Genomic DNA, 26,406 nt, shown 5'->3' with positions numbered 1-26,406 from the left:
CAAACATTTTTCATTTGCTGTGCCATCTCAATAAAGTAATTAATGCAAAAGCAAAAACTAAAATTATGTTTGTAGAAAATACCCTAAAGATTAAAGCCCATGGAACACTAAAAACCTGCTCTGCTACTATTGTGTATTACAGAGGGAGAATAAAGGGTAGACGACTCTAGAGCAAATTACAGTTTTCCTGTGTTGGCAGCTTCTCCTTTTTTTTTGCAGAAGCAAGAGTCTATAATGAGCACTTGCAAACATTTTACTGTCAGTGAGAGAAACACTGAGCAAAACTACTGCAGTATTTTAGCAAGTTTAAGCCATGGGCTTAGATAATTTTTTAACATTTTTACAACACAAATAAACAGATATTGTCTTCCATTGTCAAGATTTCTAAGGTGACATTGACAGGGTCAACCAGTTTACATTACCCTGTCTTGAGGCTGACCAGCGCATCCACGACGCCTGTCTGGTGGTATTTAATCATATACTGGTGCATATCTGGGTAGTTCTTTCGAATGTTGCGCTCAGTGCTGCCGTTGGGAACCGTCCCAAAGCGAAATGGAGGGGAGTAGGAATACGGGCTTTGGAACTGCAGGGATAGAAATAATGAAAGCAAGAGAAACGGCAGTTGTTAAAAAAGAGTAATTTGGATGAGTGGAAAGAGCACAGAGGGAGAGGCAAAGATGAAAGGCACAGGTCAGTGACATCAGAAAAAGGAGAGAAGGCGGAGAAGAAAAAGAGGAAAAAGAAAGTCCCAGCAGTAATGGGGGCAAAAATGTAAAAAAAAAAAATGAATGAGAGGCGCTGAAGAGGGGGGGAAGAAAGGGAGGAGAGTGACAAGAGGAGACGGAGGGAAAAGGAGAAAGGAAAGACAGCAGAGAGGACTCATCAGTCATCATCATTGCGTTTCCAGTGTAGTGTAAGACTGGCTTGGGTTCTGCTGACACTGCCAAGCTCTGAGAACTAAACACACTCGCCTTTGATCTTTGCAGCCTGTGTGTGTGTGTGTGCGTGTGTCTGTGGCATTGCTGTGCTGGCAGTGTTAGTGAGGTGACAGGGACGGCCAGTGGGTTTGGGCTGTGAAGCCCGAGGGCGCTCCCCAGAGACCCTTGTCTGGCCGCAGGCCTGGCATCCATTACAAGAGCAACCCTGACTGTGAGTGTGCATGTGTGTACTGTATATATATGTATGTCTGTGCCTATATTTGTGAAAATGTACCTTTTTGTCAGACAGTCCCGTGACTTGGTCCACAAACTCTTCCTGGATCATGAAAGCGGCCAGGTTAGCAGTGTAGGAGGCCAGAAAGATGACAGCAAAGAAGGCCCACACGGAGACGATGAATTTACTGGTGGTGCCTTTTGGGTTCTGCACAGGCACAGAGTTGTTGAAAACCAGACCCCACAGAAGCCATATGGCCTTTCCAATGGTGAAAGATGGACCATGGGGGTCTAACAATCCGGAAGGAGGTAAGAAAAAAAAAAAAGAAAAAGAAAAAGCAGAAGAAGATAATATGATGGTGAGGCAAAGATAGACTTTATGAAACACTAAAGACACTTTTAACCGACATTGTCAAAATAGCTTCATCAAACTTTTTTATGATTTAAAGTTGCTAGAATACCCCCAAAATACAATAAACAAATAAATGTAGGTAGAAATTAAATTATACTCTTTTAATTAGCTTCTTTATTTATTCGCCTTTGTAATAATTACCTTATTTATTTATTGTCCTTTATAATCTTCAACTTTATTTATTTATTACTTTTTTTTGCATTTATTTATGTGCATGATATAATATTTTTGTCTGTTTTATTCTTCCTTTGTATTTTGAAATGCATATAGAAATGTAAAAACGACAGGCAGGAATAAACAGTGTTAAACAAATAAAGAAGGTAAAAAAATACAAAGTAAGAATAAAACAAACAAAAATATATCATGCACATAAATACTTCAAAATAATAAAATAAATAAATAGAGTTGAAGATTATATTGATAATAAATAAATAACATAACTATTACAAAGGTGAATATATAAAGAAGCTAATTAAAAGAGATATATTAATATATGTCTCACTGTATAATTTAATCTCTACTTACATTTATTTGTTTATTGTATTTTTTTATTTTTTTATTTATTTCTGCATATGATTTTTAGATATGGCAGAGTTGGTTCCCCATAGTACAAAAAGCACAAGTTCTTAAAAAAATCGAGCCATTATCCAGAGATAAGCAAATTTTCTTTTGGTGTCTAAAAAAAGGACTCATTTGAAAACTGCACTGATTATTATGTCACAATCAATGTTTACTGCCTCTCACCTAACAACCCCAGCTTCACCAACCAAACAGAGCTCCACCCACTTTATCATTATAAAAGGAGTAAATTTGGTCTGCTGGTTTTACTGCTGTACAGTTGTAGCGGAAAAAAGCAAATGTTTTGTTGTTGCCGTAATAACAGCATGTGTACATTCTCACAGTCAAGCAGAACAGAGCTTCATGCCATCATTTTGATTAAAATCTTGCAACTGGATTACCCAAGAAAACAAATTTGGAAAAAAAAAAATCACTTCGCGTAGGACACAGTGAATACTTAATAAGGTGCCATGTATTGCTGTTTGGCAGGAAGATTATTTGTCATTAAGTACAAGCTAAAACTAACAATACGCTACTCAGAGGAACTAGAGGCAGGAATTGTGATGAAATGTTAAAATGTATCTCTCCACTGCCTTAAACAGGCTGTGTGCTGCATAATATGCTACAGTTCAGGGGCCAATTTTTCTGCACAGTCTTATGGGTGTGATGTCAATTGATGCTGGATGTGTGCTCTTGTCAGCTTTGATACAGGAAGTCATGGTTGTTTCCGTAGTAGGAGTAATAATAGAGGAAGAAGCAGTAGTTTGAAGACAAAAATCTAGTCAAAATCCACTAAAAAGAGTGAATCAAAACAAAACAAATATGATAGAAGCCAGTAATTGTCAAAGTAAATATCAGATACACATTTGACTCATGGAGGAAACTTCACTGGATTTGGGACTGAGAACTGATGCTGACATAGCTCATTTCCCAGTGACCGGGTAATAAAACATTATAGGTCGTGTTTAGAGCTTGATATGAAAATGATACAGGATAAAAGAGGAGTCAGTGAGACCTAACGTGCAGTAGGGTTAGCTGTAATCAGGCAACCGTTGCTGTGTACACTGTAAAATGATCTAGAAATAAGTAAAAATTTCTTATATTTAGTGTATTTACCCTTTATTTAAGTAAGTAAAAAAGATGATCTGCCACCTGAATTAGTATTTTACTCTTAAAACAAGATAGATGCACTTGAAATAAGACAATACAATTGTTTTTTCTTTCTTGAATGTTAAATTGTCTTGTTCCATTAGCAAAGTGTCATTTACCTCCTAATTTCAAGGGAAAATGTACTTGTTTTAAGAAAAAATGACTTATTTAGATTTTAATTTTTTGCAGTGTAGCACTAAACCTTTTACAGATGGCAAATTCTCCAAAATGTAAACAGTGGTTGTTAGAGTTGTAAGCCCAGCTTGTTACCAGGGATATTACATTAGCTGCTTGCTGTAGCCACATTTGGAGAATATACACTAGATTTTGATAGTATTATTATATTGTTTTTTTTTTGCTTTGAATAAAAAAAAAAAGATGGAAACCAACATAAAGGCTGGACTAAAATTAAGAGTTTCTTTGGTTGACATGGTGCTTAATGCTCATATAAAATATGTTTGGTGTTCTTATAGAAAAAATCTTCTGCCTCAGGATTTGACTCAGGGTCAAAAGATGGTTGCACTGTTCTGGATCGTTTTACAGTAATTTTCCAGTGTAGAGAGTGAGTATAATCATTACTTTGAGGAACGGGTAAGCTATATCTTATTTGCATAAAGGTGACAGTGACCTAAGCGATTCGTTCTGGAAGGAGATCAAAATAGGTGGAACTAAGGAGGTGAAATCTCATTATCTGAGAACAATTCTGTGCAGAAAGTGTAGTGAACATGTTTTTATAGCCCATAGGCATACCCCAACTTGTTTAAAAGGAAGAATAATAGGTCCCCTTTAAGTCTTTTGCACTTTCTAACAAGTTTTAATCTATTATTGCACTGTTTTTAGCTAAACCTTCCCTCTCCCCGTAGGAGAAATACAGCCACTAAAATGTTTCACTGTGGGTGGAGTGGGTTTTGTTACTATTTCAAAAACACCAGATTCATAAATGTTGACCTACAACCAGAGACGTGCATCTTTGTTGTTCTCACAGGTTGCTGTTTCCCTGGTTAAAGGGGGCACCATCTTGTTTGGGAAAAAACTGTGAATTTATGCTATAAAATTAATAATTTACTCTACTTAGATGTCAAAATATTTTATCACCCTGAGAGATAAAAATTTACTAAATGTGAATTTTCTGCATCATATTCAGGTTAATGAAAGAAATGTTTTTCATTTTTAACCTACTAGTTTCCAAAGAAGTTGTACATTAGATTAAAATTCAGTGAGTTAAGAGTTAACAGGATGGCCTCAGGTCCTATGTTTAGATGGTGCTTTCAAACAAAAGTCCTTGTAAGCAGCTTTGGGAAAAAAAATGGAAATGTGTTCTAGCGTTTGCATGAACTGAGCAATAATAGGTCATTTTTTTCTTGCCTCTGGGTAAACTTGGATTTGCTGCTTCCTACTGCTGGGGAAATGATTGGTGTGATATTCCTGATTGCATGTGTGCGCGCAAGTCTACCTTTGCCTTGGGCCAAGTTGCGGTTGAAGCCCAGTGGACTGACAAACTCAAAGAGAAAGACGGCGATGGCTGTGACAATGAGCAGCATCACAAACATCATCACCCAAACTGATGCGCTGAAGGGCTCTGGAAGAAGGAAGAGAAGGAGACACTCAGTGTTAGTGAAACTGAGTCCATGGACTGGAGAGACGTCAAAGAGAGTAAGGAGATGGAGGGGGAAAAAAATAACAACACAGAATTTGGAAGGGAGGGAGTTACACAATATGATGGAGGAAACAGTAGTAAGAAGCTAGGGAAGGAAGGAGAGGGACAAAGTTAGTCATAGAGAGTTTGAAGGAGCACATTTCCATATTTTTCATTATTCCCCTGGATGAGAGCTGAGAGAGGGAGAGGCTTGGGGCAGGGGGGGGGGGGGGAGAGATGAGATTCAAACTCTTGGCGATCCGATGTACCCCGACTATCGACATGTGTGTATGATTTATTTGTGTGGGAATGATTCTGCATTCGGTGTGCAGCAGGGCAGGAGTTCAGAGAGCGCGATGAGTGCCAGAGATGTTGATCCCAGACAATTTCTATGTTGATGTGTGTGTGTGTATTTGTGCCACTGCATGTGTAAGTATGTAACTGCCAGGGTTAGCCAACCCTGAGAGATTGTGCGCTGAGGTGCCTCTAATATGAGTGCGAGAGATACTGAACCGTAACTGATACCCTGAGCCCAACTTGACACACTAACACACACACACGCACATGGTACACACAGCCAAAGCACATTCATTCTCCACACATCCTTTACATCTATACGAAAATGCCCAGATATATTAGGCATTACCCTAAACACTTTTTTTCCCTTTGTAATTCAGACACATGCCTTGATGCACTGGGACCGACACACACAGAGACCAACACCCCCCACCCCACTGTACTCCAGCAACAATACAGGACATTAGGCAAGCACTGAGGAGTGCTTCAGTTTCTCATCATCTGAACAATTGGAGAAGTGGAAAAAGAGTAAGAAGAGAAAGAAGACAAACATCAAGACAGCTTTGTCTAAGCTGTCTTTAAAAAAAAAAGAATAACAGGAAAAAGAAACAGCTGGCATGCTCTACTTGCTCTGCTCTGGTAGAAATATTAATGTGCTCAGGGTGCTAAGGCCCAGATAAAGTCAGAGTACAAGTAGATTTGGGCCATCATATAGTCTGTAAATTAAGTATTCCATTTCATATTTGGCATTTTGCCAACATGATAGCATCTCTCCATTATTCTGCCTCTAGTATTTGGCTCAGCACAGTGTAAGGCTGAAAAAAACCGAAATGGGAAAACACATTTTATTGACGAAATGCTGAAATACCTACCAAGGAATGCAGAGGGTGAGACAGTTCCATTGCTGCGTGACACCATGACGCTGATGCCAGTCTCCACAAAGGGCACAGAGAAGTCGATGACCTCTGACCTCTCTTCGTTTATGGTCAGTGACCCCACAGCCATGATGGCCTTCTTGTACACCACCTGAGAAATGTAAAAAATAATCTTAACACTCAGAGCTAGCCTCTCTCAGATTCTTCGTGGCTTTTCAGTTTGGGTTTGGATGTAAAATATCACAGTGATAGTGGTCAGTAATGCAAATGTTCAGCTATTGGTGGAAGTCACTTTGACCTATTGCTCGCAATTAAAAATAAAATTTGCCATTTATTTTCTATGGTTTAATTTAGCTGTTTTTTCCTAAATATTTACAATGCTATTATCCTGTTTCACCGGCATATTTGTTTGTTCTTTATGATTGATTAAAAGGTAATTTATATACTCAAATTATAATGCAAAATTTAAGCAAATGTATTGATTTTTTGAACTGTAAAGTACAAAATTACAAGAAGGAAAGTGAGAGAATATACGTCTAGCATTTGTTTTACAGCATTATTATGAATTACACTTAAAGGGAAACATTGGGCTGTTGATTTTAAATCCATTAAACTCATTGCTGTTATAAAGATAAATACCCTTTGAATCAAACATTATAAACAGGCTATGAAAGTTAGCAAGTCTGGTAAATAAAAACCCATAGATGCAGGGTTCAAATGTTGCTTTAAAATGACCTCAACCACCCCAAATATTTCCATGCTGCAAATTGAGCATGCTGACTTTGGAACTATCATTAAATCAGGCTGGTAAATATCCCAGATTTAAGTTTAAATCTTTTGTACATTTATTATATGTGTTTTAAATTTAAAAATGTCTGACAACATTTTCTTTATGTAGCTGTTCTTTATAGCTATAGAGTGTTTTCCTTAACATATAGTGATAGAAAACGTTAACTGTGGTTTGGTTTGTAATATTATATTGATTTGTGTTAGTTTAGCAGCTGTTCCAAAGGCTAGTAACAAAATCATATTTTAATCTTTTCCTCTTTTTTGAGAATCTGTTTTTTTATCTTTTCCTATTACACCTTTTTGTTAAATTGGCTTGAATTATATGAAATAAATATATAAACAACTACATGCTGTACCAACTGCAAGAGAGGTCAAATCAAGAGCTTAAACTCTTTCCAGTTAAGTACAGTTTTACAGCAACATTGATGAATAAAGGGGGCTGGGAACCATTGTAGATGATGGATCGGTTGGGACAACCCATTTCTATTACATTTTTTTAGAGTTTAAATTTACTCAAATCTTTTTTAAATGTTGTAACTTTAATTATGTTAATACAAGAGAAAAATAAAAAAAAGAAAACTATTTAGAATCAATATGTTTTTATGCTGTCTTTCTCAACACAGTGAGCAAAAAAGGGAAAAAAACCGATATCTGCACATAGAATTGTTTTTTAAGTTTTTTATTTTTATTTTTTCTTACATTTTGTTTTCTTAAATTTTCATTTTCAAATTTTTTATTTTCTTAAATGACCATTTAAGTCCAAAACATGTACTTTCTTAATTAAGAAAAATATAATACATTTAGTTTTACTTTTACTTAAATACTTTTACCATGGTCTTACATTAAAAAGTAAACAATAAGTATTAATAAAACCTCTGAAAGGTGAAATAGAATCAGAAAAAACAGGTTACTGCAATTTAAATGTCTAATTTTGTGTTTATAGATTCAATTAAGTAATATTGTCCATTCATTTTAATCATCCCAAAAAAAATTCAACAATATTTCGACACTTAGACTCTAGAAATTTACATGTTTTTTTTTTTGTGCCAAGGCCACTTAAAGATACTTAAGCTGGTCAAATATATCATTGCTATGTACAGTACAATGTAAATTCATTGTGTCTGATGTAAAACATCCAGTAAAATCAGCATCCTTTGCAATGGCAATACTTTAAACATGAAATGTTATGATACCTTTGTCATAGATAATGGACTCCTGCAAAGGATTATTTTTTTTAAATACAAGGAAAAAAAGGGAAGTGTCATATTTCAAGTGTTTCCACATAAAACCAAGAGGTAATAAATAACTGATTTTCTAGAAATTAACATGACACTACCTCTCCAACCATGCCATTCCACACATTGTTGATCTTCTTCCCATGTTTTCCATTGGTGACCAGATAAAGATCATAGGTAAACTTCACGTTCCTGGCAATCTTCTTAAGAATGTCGATACAGAAACCTTTGCAGCACTGTTTGATATAGGCACCTCCTGCTGTGCTGTTTCTGAAACAAATAACCAAAATACGATTTTTTTTAACCAAACTGTTTTTTTTAAGACAAGAGAACATAGACGTATTCCAGAAGTGAACATGTCTGATTGATGAAGTCTGAGCTCCTGGCTGCACATCTGGTGCTGCAGTCAAACTGTAAAAGTGGGATGACGAAGGGGCAGAGTAAACAGAAACGCTGCTGTAAGGCAGAGAGAGACAGAGCAGTGTGTTTCAGCGAATGTGTTCCTCTCTTAGTGCCAACTAACCGAACCAGATGAAAACGCAAGGGTACTGGGCATATGCTGCTGGCCTTTAAACATAGTTACAAGCCAACCAGCCCACATGATTAAAATATCAGTTTCCCTTTGCTCCTCTCTTTCCTTGCTTCTCACTGTTTCTTCAAAAGAAAAAACAATTTACTGCATTTTCTCCAGCCACATACAGACATCTTCAGAGAAAGAAAACAAACAAATATTGACAGTCAACCCTAAAAAAAGGAACGGCAAACAGGACTGAATGGTTAAATTATGTGATTTTCATATTCTATTAAACCCAACAGGCCTTTTTCAAAAGCATTTCCATTGAAACTCAATTCATTCCTATGTTGACCATCTTTGATATCGCTTATATGGATTGTAACTCGATGACCTTTTCACTTGGCATTTTTCACTGAATCCAATCTGAGAGAAAGTTCATAAGGAACTGAGGGATTCCCCGGGCACACAAAACAAAGAACCACTGTAAGAGATGTGAAAGATCAAAGGATTTAAAAAAAAATATTTAAACAAAAGTCAGTGGCCTGATAAAATTAATCTGAAACAAGGAAGAAGCTAATGGTATGTGCTCAGCGTCTAAGTTTGGACAGCCTTGGTCCCAGGTGTTAGAATGCACACGCACTCTATGCATTATTTCTTCACAGCTGAGCCCCAGCTGTATTCTTATGACAGTAGGAAAACATAGACATTTACACATAGCATATGCAGCAGCAATCCCAGATTGTCAGCACATTTGTTTATTTTTTTGCTATGATGCAACAAAAACTGAAATGAAACAGGAGAAGTGAATAGGTAAATGTTGTGTTTATGGATTAAACCGTGACATTCAAACCCCTTACATATTTCTTTCCTTTGAGCTTTTTGTCAAACAAATTTGTGTCAGATTATCAGAAATAATAACTTCAGTAGGTTAAGTGGTTGCTCCACCCTTTGTGCACCAACTACTATCAAGTATTTATGATAACTGTCACTAAATCTTTTAGATCACTGTACAAAACATTGGTTCATCCTTCTTTGCAGAATTGTTTTAATTTACCCTTAGTGTTAAACGTAGATGGCCTGTTTAAGGTTATGAGACTGGACTTTAAATATCCCACTATAAACCCGTTTTTTGCCATCCCAAGGTAGACTTTTCTGTGTTTAATGTACAAGTGTCTTGCAGAAAAAAGTCACTGAATTCAAAGTCACAAACCTTTTTATCTTTTTTTTTATGTCAAACGGGTGTTGTTTTGCTTGTGGGTCAGCAGTGGTTTCGACCTTGTTACTCTAACATGGTTTCAAAATTTGCCTGGTCTTTTTCTCTTAGGTCAATTCTAAACTCTAATCTTAAATTGGACATCGGGCCTGGGGTTCTAGATGTCCTTGTTGGTTGTTTTGTGATTTCTTGGATGAAGTCATTGATGCACTCTTAGATCAATTTTAGTCGGCATCGTGAGAAAACTCTTGTACCAACTCTGTCTATCCAATGTTTCACCATGTCTGCAGTAATCAGCTTTGTTGCCTTCAAAGTGTTTGCTCAGGGCACATTCACACTTGCAAGGTCAAACAACACATGTAATCTACCCAACTGTCACCTGAAAACATGTTTGCTGCTGATATTTAAGGATTTTTTCTGATGAGACTATGTTCCCCGAGTTCAAGACAGTTAACTTGCCACATGAGGCGGCCTATGAGAAACTTCTCCTCAAGGACAGTTTGTGTTATGTCCTTGTGAACAGTTATAAAACAGAAAGTTAAACTTTTGTCAGAGCAGAACAGACGATAAAAGAACAGACCACTGGAAAAGACAAATACAAGACTGTAAATCTGCTTTCCCTTGCAAGACTTATATAAAGTGTAATATGAGTAATTATTGCAGATCTGGTTTGCTTAAGTAAAGCTGCTCAATTTTTCATCCATTTAAACCAGCCACTCCTGATTCACTGCATGATTTCTTTATTTGACTTGTTTATGTATCATGATCCTCTCTGTAGTATCTTTTCAGATCAGGACATGATTTGAGGCTTTTTGAATTCTTTGGGCCTTCATGTTAATAGATGGGTTCTACTTACAGTAAATACATTCCTAATCCTACAAGTCTGGCAGTGATTCAAATTAGCTGTTGTTGTTAATTAAGCTTGATTTTTAGCTTCATAAGGGGCAATTACTAATTTACATATGGCCAAGTTTGTTCAAATTACTTTTCTCTTAATAAATGAAATTCTCATTTCAAAGTTGCTCAGTTGTAAATACTTTAGTAAGAATGATTGATCAGTTATGGTTAATGAATAATTTTATCATCTGAAAACTATGTGACAGGTTAAATTTGTCTAAAAATGTATTTCCTTTCCTGATATGAAACATGTAGGTTTGACAAAGACTGATGAAATCTGTAAGAAATCTGTAAGAAGCCACACACTTTTTCACCACATTGGATGTATCAGATCAATATTTTGGCATTCAAATACAGTCAGTCACACCAGGAAGGCCAAACAAATAAATAAAAAAGAAAGGAAATAATTGCATAACAGAGCTCCCAGTCCGTTGTCCTTTTCTTACACTACGAATAAAAAAACAAAAATCAAGGACAACATTTAGTTAAAGTTGTGTGGAGATAAAAGTCAACTAAGCATCAACTTAGAGTCCATTATAACCCTGGGCTATATCTGTCTATTTTCAATGATGTTATTCCACTTATACACTTAAGGCCATGTTTTACAGTCTGTGAGGTGCAGCAACTCTTTTTCTTAGGTAATAGCTTCAAGTTCCTTTACAGTTTGCTGTAAAGCAGTTGGATACAGCTGATTAGTGAATGCCCTTATATCTGCAGGGTATATAACTTGGCTTTCGACAGTCAAGCATCCTTTTTTTGTTGTTGCGAGGTGTTGTGCATGCAGTAGAACTTTGCGTTTGGACCTGATATCCACTAATGCTGGAGGTAGAATTTTTTTTAACACAAGATTTATTTCAATAACATAAAGGTCAGTGTGTGTATAATTTGTAGCACCAGCCTACACCAAGCGAGACGCACTTTTGTTAAATTGTAATTTATAGTTGTCGTTTGCGGTGGACTTCTACACTACACACTCAAGAAGGGAATTTCTTGTGTTTCTTCGACCTAGTTATACGATTATGATTTTAGGATATAGCAAAAGGTCGAGGTTAGCGAATGTCAAGGAGACACTAGCCCCATTCACTCACATTCTTTGTTTAGTACCTGAATATTTTCAACTCTGTCTCTTCTTTCTGAAAGCACACCTTTATGGTCATCTGTAGGGATTCAGTGGGTGGAGTTAAAGAGCCAAATCATTAACCGGAATTGCTGATCCTTTTAAAATACCTTTGAAATGGACTGTTAATCGTGGGCTATTAACATGAAGGCTGTCCATTTCTTAACAAGGACTTATCACATCACTTTGTAGAACTCAACATCTCATCCACCCAGCAGAAAATCATTGCTTTCAATACTTATTAGTGTCGCGTAGGTTTGGGAGAGAAAGATAGGACTGTTAGGGGAGAATTCAACAGTAATGACTCTAAAAAGGTTGTTTTGCTCCAGTCTGCTTTATTAAAAGTTTTTGTTTGTGTGGCCATTTCAAACTGACAGACAGGGAATGGAAGAAGAAGAAAGGGATGCATCATAACAACCACTTAGATTAGCAACACTGTAGGCATGAACAATTAGAGGACTGAGTCATAACTCATGGGCAGTTTATCTTGTGATCTGACCAATCAACTCACCATGCAAAGCAATTATACTACTGTGGGAGTCAAATGTTCACAGGCCAAATATAGGCCTACTTCTCTTTTCCATCTAATTGCTACCAGTTTGCTGAAATAGGTCAATAAATAATTTCATTGAGCTCTGTCTTATCCATAATTTGAAAATAGGACATTTGAAAACATGTAGCCATCCACCTAAATTGAAATGCAATGGAAAGAGAGCACAGTTATGGAAGCAAACCAAGAGATCACTGATATCTCTAGATGACCTGCAGAGAGTCACAATACAGGTGTGAGAATCTGTCAGTGGGATAACTATGTGGTAGTAGATGTGCTGTCAAACCACAGAAAACCTAAAACCTTTTAGATGCATGACATGGAATTTAACCTCATTAGTTTATCCAGCTAATTAAGTCAATATGAATTCCTGAAACTTTTTTTTTCTTCCCATCACCTGCTATTAGTGGTGTGGATATCAGATTACAAAAATACTCCTCAAATTTAAAACAGGTTGCACAAGCACAAAATGCAAAGAGAAGCATCTCAGTTACCAGATGTGTGCAATGGGTTTAAAACCAGCATGGGATCCTTAGGGCTGCAGAAAAATTCAGAACAAAGATGAACTTTTAACGACATAATATTTCAGAATAATTCTTTTATCCAGACACTTTGCTGCAGAAGAGAGAAAAGTCAAGGCCAGGTGAAATAAAGGCAACGCTGCCTCTGGGAGCTGTGAGGTAAGTGGTCGCTCGTAACTGAGCGCAAGCTGGTGAGTGACGATAGACTGTAGCCTGCAGACATGGAGCACGACTCCCGGAGGGGCATTGAATGCCAGAATTTGGACTTGATGTGAATGGCCACTGGCAGGCAAAGGACAGTAAGCAGGGTACAGAACGTAGGCAGACAGAAAAGGAGAACTCGGAGAGGATGACAACAAGCTAGGCCGCATTATGTCTTCTGAACAGAATACTTCACCCGTCTTAGGAGCCCAGGTGGAAAGGCTACGGTAAAAATCTTTTTTTACTTTCTGGCCCTAGAGGTACAACACAGCCAATTCCCTTTTAACAGCTTAACTAAACTTGGACCTGCTCCTGCTGCATCAACTAGTGGTGGTGGTGGAGGGAATCAAGGAGAGAAAAAGAAGATAATGTACAATAAGGAGATGGAAGGAACAGAGTCAGAGAATCTAGCCTATCCAACTGAACAACATTTTATGTATTTATTTATGTATTTAATTAAATTTAATTCAAATATACAGATATTAGATTTGGTTTTCTTAGTAGGATGTTTTGCTGCCCCCCAAAAAAACCATTGCCCAAAGCTTAGTATTCTGTATTAATTTTTCTATTTTGTGAAAAAAAAAATTTCTTGATTAGCATATGCCTAAGAGACAATAACAATAGCTAAACAGTATCTTTTAGGTATAGGCTGTCACAGATCCTATGCATAACCATTATAGACAGGATATTTAGGTTGAAGAGGGGTCTGATTTGGTGAACAGTGGACTTTGTTTCTGCCTTTGTAGATGATGTGGTTCTGCTGGCTCCTTCCTTCCTAGACCTTGGCATGTACTGTACTGGTGTAATTTAGAGCTGAGTACAGAGCAGCTCGGATGAAGATCAGCTAGTGATGGGTCAGGCAGCAGATATGCGTTGGCGCCAGTATCTATTAACCTGACTCCGCCAGATGGATTTGCTGGATTTGCTCTGCATATCCATCTGGAAACCTTCCGTTGAAGTAAGTACTGGTTAGCTGATTGGCCTATGTTGGTTCACAACGCCTTCCTCAGAACGTTTCTAGGTATATCTCACAAGTAGAAGTGGCAAGGATTGACCCAGGACACGAAGGAGGGGCTATGTCCTTCACCTGCCCTGGGAGCACCATGGGCTTCCCCCAAGCTGGAGGAGATGTGTATGGGGAGAGGCAAGTCTCAGAGTCTGCTGAGACTGCTGAGACTGCTGCCCTGCTTCAGATAAGCGGAAGACAAAGAGTACTTGGACAAGGTCCCACCACCCTCCCCATTGTATGAGCCATTGAATGATTTATTACCTACTGTGAATTAACCTGAAAAAAGTTAACAAATTCAGAAAAAAAGTTAAAAAGCTAATTAAAAAGTTAATAATCTAAGCTAAAGGGGTACAGAAACGTAAGTGTTTGTATCAGCATTAATAGGTTAAGGTTATGTTGTAACAATATGATTTTTCTTTCACTCTGTAATGTATTAGAGCAAGTGGCTGTTTATTGCCATCAAATATACAATTTCTTTTAATGTTACAAAAGTAATAACGTCTTGTCCTGTCTTCCAAAAACACTCTCGGCTTGTAATTTTGATTTTTAAAGTATTTTGATGAGCACCCTGTAAAGGGTTATGTGTGTGTCTTATGCAGATCATAATCAAATGACCAAAATTCATGGGTGGAGGGTATGCAAATGTAAATATTTACCAAAGCAAAGCATTTTCCAGATCTGAATAATTTTTAGTACTTCTTTAAGTGAGGTGCAAGTCATGGGTCACTGCTGACCAAATGAGAGGCATTGGTCCAATTCATATATAAACATATTTAGACTGTTGGAAACAGAAATAGTAGAATAATGCATACAGTAATGTTGTGGGGGGTGAAAGTGGGCATCTCATACTTGTGACAACACAGATTTTTTTTCCACCTTCGATTTAACAACGTTTTATATGTTTGCACCTGTTTAAAGGCACACAAACCCTTGATGTGATGGTGGGGGCAATCAACTGGCAAAGACAGCTTTCAATGTTTTTTTGTTTTTTTTCATTTTCTTATATTTAACTTTTGTTATTTTCCGCATTTTATTGGTAACTTTTGTTTGAAGCACTTTAATAGATAAACATCTTTTGATATATCCGTGAAGATAAATGTTTATCACTAATTTTAGTCAAAGTATTAACTAAATTAACAGTACAACTACATTATGTACAATTCTTGTGATTTTTTCCCCACAGCTTTTACTGGTCCCTTAATTGTGCTGCTCAGCTCTAAGTCACCAGAACCTTGATCTCCAAACTGGTAAACTCTCATTCCTTCTTTTTTGAAGCTTCGTTTCTGTAAATGGGCAAGTGTGGAAATTTCCCCAAATTACCTCCGCCATTACTGGGGGAGGTAATTTTGCAAACTTACATTTCTTGGGAACACACACTAACTTACCCAGAGGTGTATAATAGGTGTATGATCCTCATAAACCTGTTTCAGGTTTATGAGGATCATGTGCGAACATTTATTGAAGTAAAGAACAGTGGTTGAATCTGATGGAGCTCACTTGTAAAAGCCTACGGTAGAAGAAAAAGTATTTACTTCAAGATTAAGAAAATTTTGTTGCGCAAGGCCCAGAGGGAGTAATTTCTTTTATTTCGGTGGAACCCTTAGGGTAATATACAGGTCAATACTTTGTCAACCTTAGGTGAGGACAAAGTAAATTAATTCATTGGTATCTTAGCTTCGACTAAACTCAGTGTCTCATACTTGATTTGTATTTTTGTTTTCTATAAAAAACATTTTCATGTTCACAGCTTGCAAATCTGTATTAGAGGCTTTTGATCTAATGTGGCTTTGTTTTTCCAAATTGTGTTGTCCTTTCACAGCAATTTTCACAAAAAGACACTGTCTGCAAGTCCTTGAACATCCGTGTAGTGAAGAAAACAGCAGAAACATTCAATATATTGAATAAAATATATAGCAAAGTGTTAAGTTATGAAGCACAACTGATATTATGGTTAAAGCAGCACCAAGTAAATTTCAAGTTTCAGACGTTCACCTTGTGGGCTGCAAAAGAATATCAGGCAACAAGTTTTTAGTTGCTATTAACTCAAAGAATATGGGCTCTAATGGAGCAAATACCAAATGGAGCAAATGTTTGAACCCTAAAGGGAGGCTAGAGTTTTTTTGTTTTTTTTTGTTGTTGTCTTTACTAAGCTTGACATCAAAATCCAATATGGCTATCACCTGTATAAAATAATATGCAAACTGCATTTTGTTCAGAAGCGCTCATGTTTGCCTTCGAACATATTGCTACAGAGCCCAGATATGTAAATATCAGAGGGACACATCAACACACCATTACATTTTTAATAGTACAGTACTTGGTTTGTGTAAAAAAAAAACTTTAAAATAATTCTTCCGGTGTGCTGATTTGTAACGTGGACACTCAAGTAAAGCTTATGCAACGTTTGTTCTGATTAGATTTTTCTTGCTCTTTTACATTATTTTTCTTTTATTGCATTTTAAAGTTTATCGTTTCATCCATTTCTGGTGCAATATAAGATAATACTAAATTCATACATGAGTGCATTTTATAACTGAAATGTAATGCTGTGGGTTTCATTTTCCAAAGAAAATGCAACAGCTAAATGTGCAAAAACATCCAAGAAAAGTATAATTCAGTTCAAGAAGTAGCTCATTGATGAGATGCATTGCTAGAGCCATAAATTGGATTCCATAATCAATAGCTTTACTACTTAAAACAATGACTGTATTGCCTATTTTCAAAAAGAAACAACAACAAAAAAACAAAACACAAATCAAGCTGAAGTGCAATGACATAAAAAATGAAATGCAAACTATAACTGAGCTGATACCAACAGGGGGCAATTAAATATTGATCCTGGGAAAAAAAGTTCAAACTAAATAAGAACCAGACTGCTTTGTAAAAGTATCCAACTATGGACAAATATTCCACTGCAAGCTACATACATCTGGATATCAGTCCGTGGCATAAACAGATGATGAGTCATTATTACATAAAATAAAACTGAGTGGGCCCGGGATGGGAGAAAAGAAGAAGAGCAAAGAACAGCTGATTGACAATTGTTTTCAGACAGACTGAGCTCTGCTGAAGAGATCTGATGCCATTTAAAGGATATTCAAACATATATAGATGCAAAAGGAGAGAGACCCCTTTTAGTTTATTTGGGAATTACATGAGCTTTCTCATACACCATCTGCAGGAGGCTAGTCTAACAACCGTATTTATACAACCTTTTTCACATTTTGTAAGGTTTTGAAGGATGGCAAAACAACATGGCCTCAGTCAAACTGGCTGGAGAACATCTGTGCAAAAGGATTTAGATCTTGTTAAAAATTAACAGAATTTTGATCTGGCCTATATAACCAATCAATACATGTTGATCTAAACTACTCTATGATAGCTGTGTTTGTATGTTTATATAAATATTCCTGCTAAAAGGGGAGCTCTTGCACCAGTCTTGAGACTTCAGCAGCCTCTTGCATTTGTTTGGTTTTCCTCTCAAGGATTTTTAATTGTTTTTTTTCTACCAATCAACCTTCAGAAGCCTCTTTGTACCTGATAACAATAAGGATTTCCATAGTATGACAACATCCTCTTTTAATTTTATTATAGGAAGTGTACAGGCCACAGCTTTCAATTGTGCTCTAATGTGACCAGGGTGTCCTCTGTCTCCTTATTAGAGTTAAAAATTCTGAAAGAGCAGTTTCTTTTTAACAATGACTTGTTTTCCTGTCTTGTCTTGTCCTCTGGATTTTTTTATTTAATTACAATTCCACCTGAGGTAGCTCTTTCTGCAGCTCCTTCTGTGTTCACCTTTACCCCTTAATTTTTTTTGCTGTGTTCCTAGTTTTTATAATGCTGTTGTTCAATCAGGTACTCCAACAAACCATAGAGGTTTTGCAAGATCACTCATACATAGAGAAATACAGCATTAATATGGGTAAACTCTATTTAACAACAAGGTAACTTCTAAATGCAAATGATTAGATGAGATTTTACCCAGAAAAAAGAGAACTAAAAATATATTTTAAAATTCTTGTATTCAAAATGATAGAAATAAAATAAAATAAAACATGTTTTAATTTGAATATGTTTAATTTTTTTGGTTCTTCACATAAAATCTTGCTGAAATGCTTTTTTTCAGTTGTAACATAAAAAATGGTCAAGGACAAGAATTATTTTAGTAAGGCACAGTCTGTAAACCCTCTCCAGTTTGCTATTAAAATCTGACTTTTATATGCTCCGATTTAATTTGAGTTGTGGTTAGCCATAGCCTAGTGACACATGAAGTGTTTGGGTACTTACAGTTTGACATGTTTACGACAGGGAACAGAATTTCTATTGCAGGTGCCGGTGAGGATGTCTACATTGTCGACTATGACAAAAGGCTTCTCCTCCAGAGTAACGATGGAGAGGTGGTTCTCATCAGCATCTTCATCCCCATGGGCATTATACCTTGGCCACACTGGGAACATGAGTGAAAGGGTTCCGTTCTCCCAGCGGCCCATCTACGTGAGCACAAACAGAAAAAATTAGACAAAAAATGCTAACAGAGTCTTCTCTTTAAATGTATTAAACCAAACAACTAATTTGTTACCTTCTCCCATTTCCTTTCACTGTTCAAGACAATGACAACCAATCTAGGGTTGGCCTGGTAACCATCAGGAGTAAAGGAGAGATCCCGTCCCTCGTTCCACACATGCATCATGTGTCTGCAGCCCATGGGAAGTTAGAGAGAAGGGATATGTTGTTATGCATCAGTCACAGTTTGTGCACAGGAGCAGATACATTTCAAATAACACGTTAAACAGTTGGTAATCGCTGCAAAAGGATCTTCTACAAATCAATGCTGTCTTCACCCACTGCTTGGGTTTGTGCATGCCTCTGCGTGTGATTTTCTGTGTGAGTGGGAGAGAGGCAGAGTCAGAGGGCACATATCTCTTCCATCAACATTCTGCATTGATTCCCTCCACAGATGTACGCCTGAAAGACAAGTCACTGGTGCAACTAGGGTGCCCTCACTCTCTTACTCACTATAGCTCTCCTGCGTGAGCAAACAGGACCTTTGCTGAAACATTTACTCTTGCTAAAGTGAAGCAATAGAATGCAGCAAATGAGCCAGCCTGGCATACAGTGATACAGGACTATGAACACACTTTCTTTTGATAAAAAAACTAACAAAAAGCAAGCTTGATCTGGTGGTTAAAAGATGAGATTATAGCTTGAATTTACAAAGGGAAAATATGGGTCATGTCAGGGAGTTAAGAGCCAAGACTAACGTAAAAAATGGACAGAGCTTGGTATTAAATAATTCAATTTGACACTGTCAAGCACGACTTGATGGATAATGCTTGACAACTGAAACCTGATCTGATTAACACAGAAAAGACTTAAATTTGCCTCATTAGCATTTAGATTTGTTTTCATCAAATAAAAAGAGTAACTCTCCTCATAGGTTTTGTTTTAAAAATGTTTTCATAACAAATCAGTATTAGAGCAGGCGAATCCAAGAACCCTTAAGGGTTTTGTAAGTAACCAAGCGAAGAAGCCAAGATGGGTTCATGCATAAGCTAAAATATTGTGACAGAAAGTCATAATGCATAAGAAGAAATATTTGACAGTAGCTTTGTATGGAGCCTGCAGGTGGAAGTTTTTACTGTCTCAAGTGCAAAAAACAGGTGATGAGGTTGAGGCAAATAAACATTGCTGAGTTAGAGGGGTGTGATTGAGTTAAACACTTTTAAGCATTTTCAGCCTAAAACATTTCTTTTTTTTTTTTTACTTTACTGTTAAATTATTATCAAAGAGTTAATCCTAGAAGATATAATACTGTTTGCCATTGGGTAAACTGAAAATTATATTGTTAACCAAACTAATTTAATTTATGATATTGTGTCTAACTATTATCAATAATTATATTACAAAAGTGAAAAATCTAAACATAAAAGAAAAGAATAGCATTATTTTATATTTATTTGGCAATGTTTCCGCCATGTTGCAGTACTCGAAAAGGTGACATCATGGTGATGGTTGATGCTTTAGCCGGCAATGGAATGCATTGGAAATACAAGCTATACCTCACAACCGTGAAACAAGATAAGTGAAACTAAAGAGTCTAAATCCCATGGCTTATGCTTTTACGCTCATTTACCATGTGTGTTACTCAACGATACACCCTACCTTGTGGCAAATCTGCAGACTGATAGCACGTCACGGGTTGCAGAAAGACAATGCTATATGGACGGGCTGCAGTGGGATTTCTTACACTCTTTGGTTTGGAGGATGGCAATGCTACCTAGCTGTTGTTCACCGAGATCCACAGTGATGGAGTTCATCTACTGTCAAGAAGCAGACCTGGACCACATACTGCCCGGTGGATTGTAAATGAACAATGTTTGGAAACTAGATTGGTGTGCCGAGAGGTGGATGCTTTGGAGAGCCATGCTGTATGTGAAGAACTTCCGAGCGGTGACATTGGAGCGACGGGTAAATGCATTTCAGTAATAAATCCTGCAGGATGGTGAAGCAGAATTCAGACCTTAGGATAACCTTTCTGCCTCCCTTGGAAACAGGGAGTAACAGCAATTAAAACACCATTTCTGGTGAGGTTTGCACCCACTTTGGTAGCATGTGGCTAAGGGACTGTGCTGCATGCTGTAGATGTGTTCATCCCAGAGCATGTGGGTGGAGCGGAGCGTGGAGAGAGCGGTAGAAAGCGGTTTTCAATTCAAAGGCCGGAGCGAGGATTTTGCTCTGCTCCAGTTCGCTCCGATGCGCTCAAAACGTCACAATTAAAAACGTTGGATTATAAAATTTGTAAAATAACATTTATTTGATTTAAGTGAGATGTTTTTTTCTATAATCTGCTTTAGCCCGTGTTTCAGCTTTACCACGGAATGGCCGAAGACCAGGATTGCATATTGTGTGATAAAAATTGGGATTAAATATCATAAAAAACATACAGTAACTATACTTAACAATACAGAGCTGCTTACATAAAGTGATCGTTGTGGTAAGAGCCTCTTTTTTAAAATAGATTGCATACATGCATTATTTGCAATAAGATGTGAAGTGACCTTTTTTAATGTAGTCTAGTAAAATAAATGAATAGTTAAATAGGAAACATGGGGCAACATGAATGGGGAGAGGTATTACGTTCACAGCTGGGAAATTTAAATAAATTTAAAAGCCAGTTAAATAAGACAATACACATGTATCAGTCACATCATTAATTCAAACACTATGTGTCCCAGGGCCCTGGCATAATTACAGGAAGAAAAAATGTCAGAAAATGCATTCTCCTGAAAATTTGAGCAAGCATAGAGTGATTTCACCGGAACAGCGGGAAAATTAAGGTGAGTGTGGAGCGGATTTTGTTCGCTCATTCGCTCCTGGCGCAACTTTGAGTGGCGGGGCCAATGAGCGAACATCCACCTGAGCGGGGAGTGAGAATTGCGCAGTGCTCAGCTGCGTTCACATGCTCTGGTTCAACCTGATGGCTACTATTTATAGCTACAACAAAGTGTGTTTAATAAGAGGCTTGGATAGGGATAAATTCGGAGAACTAAGCTCTAGTGGTGGATGTTTGTTTTGGAGTTAGAGTCATGTTGATGATTTAATACCTGCCAACATAACTTTACCTGTCTCTGCTCTGCCTGCTCAGCATTTTTTTGTATCCTGTCATTATGGCTGATTGATTGATAGGCAGTGAAATTAAAAACAGGTTCAGACTTTAGCTGGTGGTCTGACAAACTGCTAGCTTGTGAAACTCAAAAGTCTTCTGCTCGACTTAATCACTACAACCGTTGTTCTGTAGGAGGGATAGCAGAACCCCAGCTCCAAAACCACCATTCCTCTCCTTATTACGGCACATGGTAAATGGGCTCAATCGCATAAGACACTTGAGCGTCCTTTAAGCTTCTTCTTCCACAGAAGCAAATCTCTTAAGTGTTTTACAGTTGTGAAGTATAGCTGTTATTTCATTGTATTCAACTTGTAGCTAAAGAGTGAACCAACCCTGTGACATCACTACTTAGAGCAGTGTTTTTCAATCTCAAGGCACCCTGCCCTGCATGTTTTAGATGTTTCCCAGCTTTCACACACCTGTTATCAATTGATAGCAGATTATCAGGCTTTGCTGAACTGCAATCATCTGAATCAGGTTTGCTGAACCTCAGAAACATCCAAAACATGCAGAGCAGGGTGCCTTGAGGACCACGATTGAAAAACACTGACGTAGAGTACTGCACCATGGTGACTGCCTTATCATAAACCAATGCTACACTTTTTTTTTTACCATTATATGTTTCACATTTGTAATATAATTATTGGTGATAGTAAGACACTTTAAAGTTTTTAGCAGAGCTGAAGTGTCATGTTTCCATTTAATACAGGGAGCTGTTCAGGTCCTGAAGAAGCAAAAAGCCTCAGACCATCACAGAATAGAAAACAGCAAAAAAAAACAAAATGCAATCTTAAATGGAATTAAAATATCATTATTTGCTTAATAAAGAATCCACGTGTCCAAACCGAGAGAGAAAAAGGGCAAAACTTTAACAATTATAATTGTTCATTCTCATAAATGTGACCTCTGCCCATCCCTGACTGAGAATTGGCAGGTTTTTGCAGCACCCACAAGGCATTTTGGGGCAAAGGGCCTTTCCCAAGAGCCGAGAGTGGTAGTCAGTGTTTCCAACTAACAAAAACATCCAGGCTCTCTAAGCTCTTGGCCACCACTCCCCAATTCCCTATTCCACTGTCTGCATGCAAGAGCTTGGAAAGATCAGCCTCCTAATATTCTAAAGCAACTTTGGGAGAACACCAAAACATTTTGATTCGAGGACCACAGGCTGTGGTAGGAGGTGTCAATTGAAATCAAATAGGAAATGTACAAAGACCATGTCCATCTAAAACTCAGAAGCTGAAGACTAAGGGCGTACTGTACTTCACTGCATGTCTCTCTCCCCCTCTCTCATACCCCTTCTTTTCAATGAAACTGATTTGATTATCAGCCAGAGCAGTGGCTTTAAAAAAGAGGTTATATTAGTTCATCTCTTTGACAAGACAGAAACAGTTTTGGACAAACTGGGATTAAGTCGGCCCCTTTTCATTACCCATCATTCATGGTTAAAGTGGTGAATCAAATTTTGAGGCTTTCCTTCTGTGATGGTTCTAAATCACCTTGTTGTTGTTGTGTATTATCAGACATGATTCTGGGGTCTTCTGTTGGCTCCTACAGGAATGTATTCACACCTGCATTCTGAAAATAATCTAGATACTGTCATTTAAAATTTTTCTTTCATAGAGGATATTTGCTCTCAGTAGCAAAGTCCTTATGTCTTAGAAATAACGTAACTCCTTCCCTACTGGTAAATGTCAATGCCTTTGTTTCTCATCTATTCTTAAATCTCCTTTAGTTGGAACAGGAGGTCTTGCCTTTTGAGATCTATTAGTTTTGATTTATGCAGTCAGACAAGGTCCATTTGAGTGATTTATTGGTTCTATAGGTCAGTAACCAGCCTAATAATACAATTGCCAGAAGGGTGATTGCATTTTTTACATAAAACCAGATTGTTTCGAATGTTGTTTTTCCATTAACAAATAAAAATATAATTTATAAAAAGCATGTTGCATTACCTCAGTCAAACTTTGCTTAAAGCCTTTTAGTTTGACAAATAAACACAACAAACTAATCTAAAGGGGGCAAATATTTTTCCACAGCATTAGAACAGTCAGCCTGTTTCTTTTCTCTTGTATGGTAAATTTCACTCATTCAGTGGAGCAGGTAAATTATTGTTCCTAAAGCATGTAGGCTCTAAAAAGAAAGAAAAACCCCCAATACCAAACAGCTCTGTTGTTGGTTCAACCTCTCTCAGCAAGCACAAATAATTAGCTCCACATAAACCTACGCAGCTACACATAATAGACACTCCTGCTCTCTGTAATTGAAGCTGTCTCTATTATAGATTACAATAGTTTCATTTATTAGCAGCATGTCGAGATAAATATACCTTTTAATGTTTGAAAGTTCTCACGGTGCAGCAGGTGATGCCCTTGTCGCAATAAATTGCCATGGCTGAGTACATATAGCGGAAACAACGTGGTAGTTTATTCTGGGAAAAAAAGCTGTCTCCTCCTATTTGGAGAAATGTTTTTCATACGGCCTGTTGAAATCAGGGTGTTTTTCATGTATGCATAAGAAAATAGCTTATATATTCATATTCAATGGCTAGGTATGTATTAGGATAAGATGCATACTTTTTTTTGGAGGGGGTGGATCTAACAATTTAGAGCTTTAGTTACTGTAAAAAGGGGTTACATTCTCTTAAATTGCGGAAATTCGACTTGTCAGGAAAAAAATAAAATAAACAACATTTAACAGGTTCCAAAATCAAAAACTTAAGGTCCTTTTACAGCCCACTGATATAGTTCATCAAGATTTGCTCGTGTTTATTTCTATGGGGTTATTTTAGGGCACATCAATTCAATTTAATTCATTCTGTTTATATTATGCAAATTCCCCCAAAAATGTCACTTCAAAGTGTTTGACAAGACAAACTGGTCCAGTTCTTACTCAGAAACATAAAGTCAGACCAAACCAGTAAAATTTCATCACGGAGAGTTATTTAACCAGGTTGAATTCAAAGGTTTTCAAGGCCCGAACAACTTCTTAATTATTTTCCTTTTCATCATTATGTTGAAGCTCTGCAGCAGTGTTATGGATTGTTACCTCATTTAATGACCCAGTTTGAGCAAAGCTTCAGTTGTTCAAATGGCCTCACAGAGAACAGTGAAGAGAATGTGGTTAACCTAATGAACAAGGTGTCCAGCTACTTTACAATCAATTTCTTGAGATATTCAAGTACTAGGTGTTTGAAAGCTGTTGCTGAGGCTGTACGATGGAGCCTGTTTTGTGCTTTTATAAAGATAAAATTTCAAAAATCCTAACAGTGCTATAAGGACCTGATAATTTTTACCTTTTGATCTGTGAAAAACTCTACAAATAGGGAAAGTCTGTTAGTTTCAGCCTTGTTTTTTTTTTTTATAAAGGTAATCATTTGATCTATTTCTGTATAATTGTTAAGGAAATGTTATACAGTCACCTATCAAGACTTAACTTTTCTGTTTTAGTTTTGAATTTTGATCTGCTGTTAACTGTAAAAGCTAACGTGGCTCCATTGTGAAAACCTTTATAAAAGCATAAACAAAGGAAAGAAGAGGAGTCTCCTGCAAAATGATCTTCAAGCAGCAAAAGAAATTACAGTTTATAGGTTTAGCATCAATTATATAACAAAAGCATTTTTTTAGTAAACTTACAAAGGATAAACCTGTTCTATGATGCTGCTCAAACATGCTAAAGTCTAAGCTCTAAACTCCCATGCAGCAATAGCAATGTTGGATCTCGCAGGTTAGATAAAGTCTTTCAAATGCCTGATTATGCAGCCTTGTTTCTTCTTTTCTGCTTCGCCCTGTTGAGTTGCACACTGCAGCAAAGATGGAATCTAAACTAATGTATGCAGGAGTCTGATTACAGCTTCACTGCCTCCATTTCAGGGAAGGAAAATGCAACCTGTCAGTTTGTTAACACAAAAGAACAGATGCACTGGTTTTAACTAAATCTAATAATTTACTAAGAAAAATGTATTGCATCTAAGACAGAATAAAGATCGTTAAGGAAGCTGCTACAAAGACTTCTACTGGTTCAACGTGTTAACAATAGTATTATTGCCTTTTGCTAATATATATTGTTATGAGCTGATAAGTAGGAGGTTTGGGATAACAAAGACGTATTGATCAAAATCAAATTGTGGCTCCTATTCTAATGAGGGAGCTCATAACTCACTACAGATAAAGAGAGAAGAGCAACTTGACATTTATGTGTTTATTATTTTAATGCAGACTTCAGAATGTATTAATTCATATTTTGGCTGCTGCACATTCCATATTAATGAGGGCATCACAATATAACAGCACAGAAACATAATGACAGTAGCTTCACTATCATTACTATTATGGTTTATTTATATTTCTGCATCTTTCTGTTTTCTGTTTAAAGCAGTTGTTGAAGACCACATCAGCAGAGAGCAGCAGACGACTGCTAATGAGTTATGCATAAATATAAAACAGTGTAAAGGTTACAAACCACTACCACTACATATGCTATCACATTGTCAAAATTTCAAGTGGTCTTCAATAAAAGTAGTTATTTTTTTTAAAGTTCTTATCTACTTCTATTATTTCGCACATTCTCAGTCCTAATGTTTAAGGTGATTATCACAGTGCATATGTTTCCTTCTGTAA

The 26,406-nt window shown here is 36.9% G+C and overlaps 1 protein-coding gene across 1 annotated transcript in view; it reads right to left on the bottom strand.

The window, feature by feature from the left end:
* LOC107094088 (glutamate receptor ionotropic, NMDA 2A-like) overlaps positions 1 to 26,406 on the bottom strand; it is a 185,431-nt gene that overhangs the window by 15,591 nt on the left and 143,434 nt on the right. The window contains exons 9-15 of the mRNA XM_015389502.1: positions 18,704 to 18,818; positions 18,412 to 18,614; positions 8,204 to 8,372; positions 6,076 to 6,229; positions 4,724 to 4,849; positions 1,213 to 1,442; positions 423 to 583 (exon numbers count right to left, since the gene is read on the bottom strand). Of these exons, the coding sequence (XP_015244988.1) occupies positions 423 to 583; positions 1,213 to 1,442; positions 4,724 to 4,849; positions 6,076 to 6,229; positions 8,204 to 8,372; positions 18,412 to 18,614; positions 18,704 to 18,818 (1,158 nt within the window). The remainder of the gene's footprint in view (positions 1 to 422; positions 584 to 1,212; positions 1,443 to 4,723; positions 4,850 to 6,075; positions 6,230 to 8,203; positions 8,373 to 18,411; positions 18,615 to 18,703; positions 18,819 to 26,406) is intronic.

The sequence above is a fragment of the Cyprinodon variegatus genome, unplaced genomic scaffold (genome assembly GCF_000732505.1).
Source record: "Cyprinodon variegatus isolate N-32 unplaced genomic scaffold, C_variegatus-1.0 Scaffold463, whole genome shotgun sequence".
Taxonomy (NCBI): Eukaryota; Metazoa; Chordata; class Actinopteri; order Cyprinodontiformes; family Cyprinodontidae; genus Cyprinodon; species Cyprinodon variegatus.
Note: the sequence above shows the minus strand (reverse complement) of the source record. Positions and strands in the feature narration are given on the sequence as shown.